The 11,963-nt window shown below is 36.8% G+C and overlaps 1 protein-coding gene across 1 annotated transcript in view; it reads left to right on the top strand.

Annotated features, from left to right (window-relative positions):
- Nucleotides 1-1,970: 1,970 nt before the first annotated feature.
- The window catches only part of LOC139366871 (cysteine-rich secretory protein LCCL domain-containing 1-like), a 101,431-nt gene continuing 91,438 nt past the window's right edge, over nucleotides 1,971-11,963 (top strand). Inside the window, exons 1-2 of the mRNA XM_071104571.1 lie at nucleotides 1,971-2,272; nucleotides 4,476-5,111. Of these exons, the coding sequence (XP_070960672.1) occupies nucleotides 4,836-5,111 (276 nt within the window). The 5' untranslated portion in view covers nucleotides 1,971-2,272; nucleotides 4,476-4,835. The remainder of the gene's footprint in view (nucleotides 2,273-4,475; nucleotides 5,112-11,963) is intronic.

Below are 11,963 nucleotides of genomic sequence, written 5' to 3'. Positions count from 1 at the left end.
GAACTCTCCTGTAGAACTCTCTTGTAGAACTCTCCGGTAGAACTCTCCTGTAGAACTCTGCTATAGAACTCTCCTATAGAGCTCTCCTGTAGAACTCTCCTGTAGAACTCTCCTGTAGAACTCACCTGTAACACTCTCCTGTAACACTCTCCTGTAGAACTCTCCTGTAGAACTCTCCTGTAGAACTCTCCTGTAAACCTCTCCTGTAGAACTCTCCTGTAGAACTCTCCTGTAACACTCTTCTGTAGAACTCTCCTGTAGAACTCTCCTGTAACACTCTCCTGTAGAACTCTCCTGTAGAACTCTCCTGTAAACTTCTCCTGTAGAACTCTCCTGTAACACTTTCCTCTAGAACTCTCCTGTACAACTCTCCTGTAGAACTCTCCTGCTGTAAGTAATTACTGTGCTTCCTACTCCAACATAAAAACTACATAGCTATTTTCAGTGTGGGTGATTTGGTTGCTGTACTGTAGCTAGGTAGGTTATTCATAGGGGGAAACCGTGAGCAGCAGCACCTGAAGTTCAAGTCAATATATAAAGGCTTGTTGTGTTTGCATGTGCGTGTGTGTGTGTGTGTGTGTGTTGTCAGTGCATGCGTGTGCGTGTTACCCAGAGGTTGTAAAGTTCTGGTCTTAAATAAAACAGACAGAATTCCCAGCTCACAATTGATCAGATCCAGATTTATTTGCGAGAGTTTTCACAAATACATTCCTTTTATACCATCCTAACCTACGCACATACATACACACCAACATAGGGATTTTCTCATGAGTCTCACCACAGATTATAACCACTCAGCTGACAGTTCCAGGCTCCCCCAGATACTAGAGCTCAGGAGGGGCTCTCCCTGGCCTCTCTTATCTCCACAGATTTACATCAAGGTCGGTTCCAACATAGGTTAATGCTCCTCTCCGTACTCCTTCTACCCCCACATAGACTCCTTTCTTCCTAGGTACATGCCATATAACCCTTTCCTAATGAACAAACATTATCTAACATTACTAGAAAGACCGTGTAGAATTCTTGCCAGTTATAGTGCAGTATACCTCATTTAGTCATTATTCATAAAAAACAGTGTGTGTGTGTGTGTGTGTGTGTGTGTTGTTTCGGTGTGTGTGTGTGTGTGTTTTGTTTCGGTGTGTATGTGTGTGTGTGTGTGTGTGTGTGTGTGTGTGTGTGTTGTTTCGGTTTGTGTGTGTGTTCTTTCGGTGTGTGTGTGTGTGTGTGTTGTTTCGGTGTGTGTGTGTGTGTTGTTTTGGTGTGTTTGTGTGTGTGCGTTGTTTCAGTGTGTGTGTGTGTTGTTTCGGTGTGTGTGTGTGTGCGTTTGTTGTTTTGGTGTGCGTGTGTGTTGTTTCGGTGTGTGTGTGTGTGTGTGTTGTTTCGGTGTGTGCGTGTGTGTTGTTTCGGTGTGTGTGTATGTTGTTCCTGTGTGTGTGTGTGTGTGTGTGTGTGTGTTGTTTCGGTGTGTGTGTAGATCATTATGTTATACTGTTGAAGGGACAACATGCCAGTCTCTATGGCACCCATGTTGCAAATGGTTTTGGTCGTAAATGACATTCTAATCCCTTTAACAGATCACAACCTTTTGACCTGGGGCTCTGTTCAAACCCAGTGCACTATAGGGACTTGGGTGTCATTTGGGATGTAAACTTGTTTTTGTGAAGCCTCAATGTGATCAACACAAGTCTCTCTCTGGCCTTCACAGTAACCATGTCGTCTATTTCCCATTTTCATCACACTGTGTTTACACACGCACACACACACACACACATAGACACACACACACACACACACGCACGCACGCACGCGCACACACACACACACACATACACACACACACCGAAACAACACACACACACACACACACACACCGAAACAACACACACACGGTTGTTCCCGCTGGCTGGTTTGCCAGGTAAAACGAGTGGGCTGTGTTATAACTTTTGAGAGGTGTGGTCTGAGTTGAGGATACATGTACTGAATGGTTTTTGGAGGCTTTGGAGTTCAAGATTCCTTCCTGCCGAGTGAAGTCAAAAAGATCCAGCTCAAAACGACTTTGTGAAGTGTGCAGCTATTTCTTCAATTCACACGGGACTTTATTTTGCGACAACCGTGCAGAGTCAATCGCATTTGTGAAGCAGAACTGCGTAGCGGGAGGAAATGGCTTTTTCCTGGTCGTTAAACTTCAGCTGACGTGAGGCTGCGTCCGACTGTCACTCGAACGAACAGCGTTTATTCCAGCTATTTCAGCGTCATTTGAAATTGATCAAAGGTAAATAAATAAATAAAATATATTTATAAAGTTTACTATTTTACCTTTTATTGAGATTGAACATATTTTTATGGAATAAAAGTTTTCGTTTCACGGAATTTAAATTAAAACCCCATAACATTATCAAGAAAAACATGCATATGGGGCATCTTAGTTTGTCCTGTGCATATGTGCACTACTGTAGCCCGTGTTCAAACTATTCCATCCATTTTTGCGCACGTGTTGCGGCAAAGAGGATTGTTGGTTTAAATCCAGTTACCGATATCAAATACCACAAGGCTATTTCCCTGGAGGTCAGTGAGTCCCCCCCACACAAAAAAGAGTTCCCTAAACTAACATAAAGAGTCAATGGTGCAGGGAGCTGATGAGTTGAATTTGGGTAATCCTATCTATCTATCTGTCTATCTATCTGTCTATTCAATTCAATTCAATTCAAGGGGCTTTATTGGCATGGGAAACGTGTTAACATTGCCAAAGCAAGTGAGGTAGATAAGATATGAAGTGAATATATAAAGTGAAAGAAACAATACAAATTAACAGTAAACATTACACATACAGAAGTTTCAAAACAATAAAGACATTACAAAAGTTATATATATATATATATATATATATATATATATATATATTGTAATATATATATATATATATATATATATATATATATATATATATATATATATATATATATACAGTGTTGTAACAATGTACAAATGGTTAAAGGACACAAGATTAAATAAATAAGCATAAATATGGGTTGTATTTACAATGGTGTTTGTTCTTCACTGGTTGCCCTTTTGTTGTGGCAACAGGTCACAAATCTTGCTGCTGTGATGTCACACTGTGGAATTTCACCCAGTAGATATGGGAGTTTATCAAAATTGGATTTGTTTTCTAATTCTTTGTGGATCTGTGTCATCTGAGGGAAATATGTCTCTCTGATATGGTCATACATTGGACCTCCTGTCGGAAGTGCAGCTCAGTTTCCAACTAATTTTGTGGTGAGTGAGCACATAGCCTGTCTTCTCTTGAGAGCCAGGTCTCTTTCTATATCTATCTATCTATCTATCTATCTATCTATCTATCTATCTATCTATCTATCTATCTATCTATCTATCTATCTATCTATCTATCTATCTATCTATCTACAGTATCTATCTATCTATCTATCTATCTATCTATCTATCTATCTATCTATATATCTATCTATCTATCTATCTATCTATCTATCTATCTATCTATATATCTATCTATCTATCTATCTATCTATCTATCTATATATCTATCTATCTATCTATCTATCTATCTATCTATCTATCTATCTATCTATCTATCTATCTATCTATCTATCTATCTATCTATCTATCTATCTATCTGTCTGTCTGTCTGTCTGTCTGTCTGTCTGTCTGTCTGTCTGTCTGTCTGTCTGTCTGTCTGTCTGTCTGTCTGTCTGTCTGTCTGTCTGTCTGTCTGTCTGTCTGTCTGGTCATTTTATTCCTGAGCTAAAGGAGAAATCTGTCGACTTTGCATGAAAATGTGCTTGGAAGTTGAAAACACGAGCAGTGGGTTGTTTCCTTGGAACTGTAAACAGCAACCGAGTAGGATGCCACTAGGTTTCATGAAGGATTCTGGCCAATGCTTCATCTAGATTGGTTTGGGCTCCCACAGACATCTTAACTCATCTTAACTCATCTTAACAGATCTTAACACATCTTAACACATCTTAAACTCATCTTAAACTCATCGTAAACTCATCTTTAACACATCTTAACACATCTTAACACATCTTAACTCATCTTAAACACATCTTAACACATCTTAACTCATCTTAAACACATCTTAATAAAACACATCTTAACTCATCTTAACACATCTTAACTCATCTTAACTCATCTTAACTCATCTTAACACATCTTAACTCATCTTAAACGCATCTTAATAAAACACATCTTAACACATCTTCAAAATTTGAATCGGGGATCGATGAGTATGGGTGAATCACTATATCTCCACAATTTACCCCTAGCGAACCCCAACAGTCTCCCAAACTATAACACTGTCCACGAGCCAACACCACCGCTCTCCGATCCACTGTACCTACCAAATTCAATATTGACTCAAGTTATTTAGCAAAACTCGATACAGGTTGTTAAGCCCGGCCAATAACTATATTTCCTTCTTCCTCATCTCTCCCTCTACACAGGAATATCTCCCTGTACAACAAGAATCTCTCCCTCTACACAAGAATATCTCCCTGTACAACAAGAGTCTCTCCCTGTACAACAATAATCTCTCCCTCTACACCAGGAATCTCTCCCTCTACTCCAGGAATCACTCCCTCTACACCAGGAACCTCTCCCTCTACTCCAGAAATCTCTCCCTCTACACCAGGAATCTCTCCCTCTACTCCAGGAAGCTCTCCCTCTACACCAGGACACAAAGGAGAGGAGGGACTCCATCGTTCATCCAGCTTACCCAAGGCTCCACAGTTGAAAAGGTCATCAGTCTGTCCATCCATCTATTCATCGATCCATTAATCCATTCATCCCTCCCTCCATCAGTCATGATATCCTGGGACTGGCTAAGGGGAGCGTCCATGCTACTGGCGTTCCACGCCTCCGTCTCCACGGTGATGATTGGGAACGGTAACCGCGGTAACGGTACGGCCCTCGGCTGGGATGGTATTCTGGAGAAGTACTTTGTTGAAGAGGGGGACTGGTGGCAGGCCAAGCAGAGAGGGAAGAGGGCCATCACAGAGGCAGACATGACCGCCATACTAGATCTGCACAACAAGCTAAGAGGACTGGTCCACCCACCTGCTGCTAACATGGAACACATGGTAGGGGACACGCACACACACACACACAAACATACACACACACACGCACACACACAAACACACACACACATACACACACACACACACTCACACACACACACATATACACACACACACACGCACATACACACGCACGCATGCATGAACACACACACACACGCACATCCTGTAGATACTGTAGATAGTGGTATACTGTATACTGTAGATAGTGGTATTCGGTATACTGTAGATAGTGGTATACTGTAGAAAGTGATGTACTGTAGATAGTGGTATACTGTATACTGTAGATAGTGGTATACTGTAGATAGTGGTATACTGTATACTGTAGATAGAGGTATACTGTAGAAAGTGTTATACTGTATACTGTAGATAGTGGTATACTGTAGATAGTGGTATACTGTATACTGTAGATAGTGGTATACTGTATACTGTAGATAATTGTATACTGTATACTGTAGATATTGGTATACTGTATACCGTAGATAGTGGTATACTGTAGATAGTGGTATACTGTATACTGTAGATAGTGGTATACTGTAGATAGTGGTATACTGTATGCTGTAGATAGTGGTATACTGTATATTGTATACTGTAGATAGTGGTATACTGTATACTGTAGATAGTGGTATACTGTATACCGTAGATAATGGTATACTGTAGATAGTGGTATACTGTATACTGTAGATAGTGGTATTCTGTAGACAGTGGTATACTGTATACTGTAGATAGTGGAATACTGTATACCGTAGATAGTGGTATACTGTATACTGTAGATAGTGGTATACTGTAGATAGTGGTATACTGTAGATAGTGGTATACTGTATACTGTAGATAGTGGTATACTGTATACTGTATACTGTAGATAGTGGTATACTGTAAAATGTATTCTCTAGATAGTGGTATACTGTATACTGTAGATAGTGGTATACTGTATACTGTAGATAGTGGTATACTCTATACTGTATACTGTAGATAGTGGTGTACTGTATAATGTATACTGTAGATAGTGGTATACTGTATACTGTAGATAGTGGTTACTGTATACTGTAGATAGTGATATACTGTAGATAGTGGTATACTGTAGATAGTGGTATACTGAATACTGTAGATAGTGGTATACTGTATACCGTAGATAGAGGTATACTGTAGATAGTGTTATACTGTATACTGTAGATAGTTGTATACTGTAGATAGTGGTATACTGTATACTGTACACTGTAGATAGTGGTATACTGTATACTGTAGATAGTGGTATACTGTAGATAGTGGTATACTATATACTGTAGATAGTGGTATACTGTATACTGTATACTGTAGATAGTGGTATACTGTATACCGTAGATAGTGGTAAACTGTATACTGTAGATAGTGGTATACTGTAGATAGTGGTATACTGTATACTGTAGATAGTGGTATACTGTAGATAGTGGTATACTGTATACTGTAGATAGTGGTATACTGTATAATGTGAACTGTAGATAGTGGTATACTGTATACTGTAGATAGTGGTATACTGTATACTGTAGATAGTGGTATACTGTATACTGTAGATAGTGGTACTGTATACTGTAGATAGTGGTATACTGTAGATAGTGGTATACTGTAGATGGTGGTATACTGTATACTGTAGATAGTGGTATTCTGTAGACAGTGGTATACTGTATACTGTAGATAGTGGAATACTGTATACCGTAGATAGTGGTATACTGTATACTGTAGATAGTGGTATACTGTAGATAGTGGTATACTGTAGATAGTGGTATACTGTATACTGTAGATAGTGGTATTACTGACATACTGTATACTGTAGATAGTGGTATAATGTATACTGTAGATAGTGGTATACTGTAGAAAGTGTTATACTGTATACTGTAGATAGTGGTATACTGTATACTGTAGATAGTGGTATACTGTATACTGTAGATAGTGGTATACTGTATACTGTAGATAGTGGTATACTGTATACTGTAGATAGTGGTATACTGTATACTGTAGATAGTGGTATACTGTATACTGTAGATAGTGGTATAATGTATACTGTAGATAGTGGTATACTGTAGAAAGTGTTATACTGTATACTGTAGATAGTGGTAAACTGTAGATAGTGGTATTATGTATACTGTAGATAATTGTATACTGTATACTGTAGATATTGGTATACTGTATACCGTAGATAGTGGTATACTGTAGATAGTGGGATACTGTATACTGTAGATAATTGTATACTGTATACTGTAGATATTGGTATACTGTATACCGTAGATAGTGGTATACTGTAGATAGTGGTATACTGTATACTGTAGATAGTGGTATACTGTATATTGTATACTGTAGATAGTGGTATACTTTATACTGTATACAGTAGATAGTGGTATACTGTATACCGTAGATAATGGTATACTGTAGATAGTGGTATACTGTATACTGTAGATAGTGGTATTCTGTAGACAGTGGTATACTGTATACTGTAGATAGTGGTATACTGTATACCGTAGATAGTGGTATACTGTATACTGTAGATAGTGGTATACTGTAGATAGTGGTATACTGTAGATAGTGGTAAACTGTAGATGGTGGTATACTGTATACTGTAGATAGTGGTTACTGTATACTGTAGATAGTGATATACTGTAGATAGTTCTATACTGTAGATAGTGGTCTACTGTATACTGTAGATAGTGGTATACTGTATACCGTAGATAGAGGTATACTGTAGATAGTGTTATACTGTATACTGTAGATAGTTGTATACTGTAGATAGTGGTATACTGTATACTGTACACTGTAGATAGTGGTATACTGTATACTGTAGATAGTGGTATACTGTAGATAGTGGTATACTGTATACTGTAGATAGTGGTATACTGTATACTGTATACTGTAGATAGTGGTATACTGTATACCGTAGATAGTGGTATACTGTATACTGTAGATAGTGGTATACTGTAGATAGTGGTATACTGTATACTGTAGATAGTGGTATACTGTAGATAGTGGTATACTGTATACTGTAGATAGTGGTATACTTTATACTGTATACTGTAGATAGTGGTATACTGTATAATGTGTACTGTAGATAGTGATATACTGTATACTGTAGATAGTGGTATACTGTATACTGTAGATAGTGGTACTGTATACTGTAGATAGTGGTACACTGTAGATAGTGGTATACTGTAGATGGTGGTATACTGTATACTGTAGATAGTGGTATACTGTATACTGTAGATAGTGGTATACTGTATACTGTAGATAGTGGTATACTGTATACTGTAGATAGTGGTATAATGTATACTGTAGATAGTGGTACACTGTAGATAGTGGTATACTGTAGATAGTGGTATACTGTATACTGTAGATAGTGGTATACTGTATACTGTAGATAGTGGTATACTGTATACTGTAGATAGTGGTATACTGTATACTGTAGATAGTGGTATAATGTATACTGTAGATAGTGGTACACTGTAGATAGAGGTATACTGTAGAAAGTGTTATACTGTATACTGTAGATAGTGGTATACTGTAGATAGTGGTATTATGTATACTGTAGATAGTGAGATACTGTATACTGTAGATAATTGTATACTGTATACTGTAGATATTGGTATACTGTATACCGTAGATAGTGGTATACTGTAGATAGTGGTATACTGTATACTGTAGATAGTGCTATACTGTATATTGTATACTGTAGATAGTGGTATACTGTATACTGTATACTGTAGATAGTGGTATACTGTATACCGTAGATAATGGTATACTGTAGATAGTGGTATACTGTATACTGTAGATAGTGGTATTCTGTAGACAGTGGTATACTGTATACTGTAGATAGTGGTATAATGTATACCGTAGATAGTGGTATACTGTATACTGTAGATAGTGGTATACTGTAGATAGTGGTATACTGTAGATAGTGGTATGCTGTATACTGTAGATAGTGGTATACTGTAGATAGTGGTATACTGTAGATGGTGGTATACTGTATACTGTAGATAGTGGTATACTGTATACTGTAGATAGTGGTATACTGTATACTGTATACTGTAGATAGTGGTATACTGTAAAATGTATTCTCTAGATAGTGGTATACTGTATACTGTAGATAGTGGTACTGTATACTGTAGATAGTGGTATACTGTATACTGTAGATAGTGGTATACTCTATACTGTATACTGTAGATAGTAGTATACTGTATAATGTATACTGTAGATAGTGGTATACTGTATACTGTAGATAGTGGTTACTGTATACTGCAGATAGTGATATACTGTAGATAGTGGTATACTGTAGATAGTGGTATACTGTATACTGTAGATAGTGGTATACTGTATACCGTAGATAGAGGTATACTGTAGATAGTGTTATACTGTATACTGTAGATAGTTGTATACTGTAGATAGTGGTATACTGTATACTGTACACTGTAAATAGTGGTATACTGTATACTGTAGATAGTGCTATACTGTAGATAGTGGTATACTATATACTGTAGATAGTGGTATACTGTATACTGTATACTGTAGATAGTGGTATACTGTCTACCGTAGATAGTGGTATACTGTATACTGTAGATAGTGGTATACTGTAGATAGTGGTATACTGTATACTGTAAATAGTGGTATACTGTAGATAGTGGTATACAGTATACTGTAGTTAGTGGTATACTGTATAATGTGTACTGTAGATAGTGGTATACTGTATATTGTAGATAGTGGTACTGTATACTGTAGATAGTGGTATACTGTAGATAGTGGTATACTGTAGATGGTGCTATACTGTATACTGTAGATAGTGGTATACTGTATATTGTAGATAGTGGTATACTGTATACTGTAGATAGTTGTATACTGTATACTGTAGATAGTGGTATAATGTATACTGTAGATAGTGGTATACTGTAGATAGTGGTATACTGTAGATAGTGGTATACTGTATACTGTAGATAGAGGTATACTGTAGAAAGTGTTATACTGTATACTGTAGATAGTGGTATACAGTAGATAGTGGTATTATGTATACTGTAGATAGTGGGATACTGTATACTGTAGATAATTGTATACTGTATACTGTAGATATTGGTATACTGTATACCGTAGATAGTGGTATACTGTAGATAGTGGGATACTGTATACTGTAGATAATTGTATACTGTATACTGTAGATATTGGTATACTGTATACCGTAGATAGTGGTATACTGTAGATAGTGGTATACTGTATACTGTAGATAGTGGTATACTGTATATATTGTATACTGTAGATAGTGGTATACTGTATACTGTATACAGTAGATAGTGGTATACTGTATACCGTAGATAATGGTATACTGTAGATAGTGGTATACTGTATACTGTAGATAGTGGTATTCTGTAGACAGTGGTATACTGTATACTGTAGATAGTGGTATACTGTATACCGTAGATAGTGGTATACTGTATACTGTAGATAGTGGTATACTGTAGATAGTGGTATACTGTAGATAGTGGTAAACTGTAGATGGTGGTATACTGTATACTGTAGATAGTGGTTACTGTATACTGTAGATAGTGATATACTGTAGATAGTGGTATACTGTAGATAGTGGTCTACTGTATACTGTAGATAGTGGTATACTGTATACCGTAGATAGAGGTATACTGTAGATAGTGTTATACTGTATACTGTAGATAGTTGTATACTGTAGATAGTGGTATACTGTATACTGTACACTGTAGATAGTGGTATACTGTATACTGTAGATAGTGGTATACTGTAGATAGTGGTATACTGTATACTGTAGATAGTGGTATACTGTATACTGTATACTGTAGATAGTGGTATACTGTTTACCGTAGATAGTGGTATACTGTATACTGTAGATAGTGGTATACTGTAGATAGTGGTATACTGTATACTGTAGATAGTGGTATACTGTATACTGTAGATAGTGGTATACTCTATACTGTATACTGTAGATAGTAGTATACTGTATAATGTATACTGTAGATAGTGGTATACTGTATACTGTAGATAGTGGTTACTGTATACTGCAGATAGTGATATACTGTAGATAGTGGTATACTGTAGATAGTGGTATACTGTATACTGTAGATAGTGGTATACTGTATACCGTAGATAGAGGTATACTGTAGATAGTGTTATACTGTATACTGTAGATAGTTGTATACTGTAGATAGTGGTATACTGTATACTGTACACTGTAAATAGTGGTATACTGTATACTGTAGATAGTGGTATACTGTAGATAGTGGTATACTATATACTGTAGATAGTGGTATACTGTATACTGTATACTGTAGATAGTGGTATACTGTCTACCGTAGATAGTGGTATACTGTATACTGTAGATAGTGGTATACTGTAGATAGTGGTATACTGTATACTGTAAATAGTGGTATACTGTAGATAGTGGTATACAGTATACTGTAGATAGTGGTATACTGTATAATGTGTACTGTAGATAGTGGTATACTGTATACTGTAGATAGTGGTATACTTTATACTGTAGATAGTGGTATACTGTATATTGTAGATAGTGGTACTGTATACTGTAGATAGTGGTATACTGTAGATAGTGGTATACTGTAGATGGTGGTATACTGTATACTGTAGATAGTGGTATACTGTATATTGTAGATAGTGGTATACTGTATACTGTAGATAGTGGTATACTGTATACTGTAGATAGTGGTATAATGTATACTGTAGATAGTGGTATACTGTAGATAGTGGTATACTGTAGATAGTGGTATACTGTATACTGTAGATAGAGGTATACTGTAGAAAGTGTTATACTGTATACTGTAGATAGTGGTATACAGTAGATAGTGGTATTATGTATACTGT

This window comes from Oncorhynchus clarkii, chromosome 15, assembly GCF_045791955.1.
Source record: "Oncorhynchus clarkii lewisi isolate Uvic-CL-2024 chromosome 15, UVic_Ocla_1.0, whole genome shotgun sequence".
NCBI classification, from domain to species: Eukaryota; Metazoa; Chordata; class Actinopteri; order Salmoniformes; family Salmonidae; genus Oncorhynchus; species Oncorhynchus clarkii.
The sequence above is the reverse complement of the archived record's forward strand: the minus strand, read 5'-3'. Positions and strand labels throughout refer to the sequence as shown.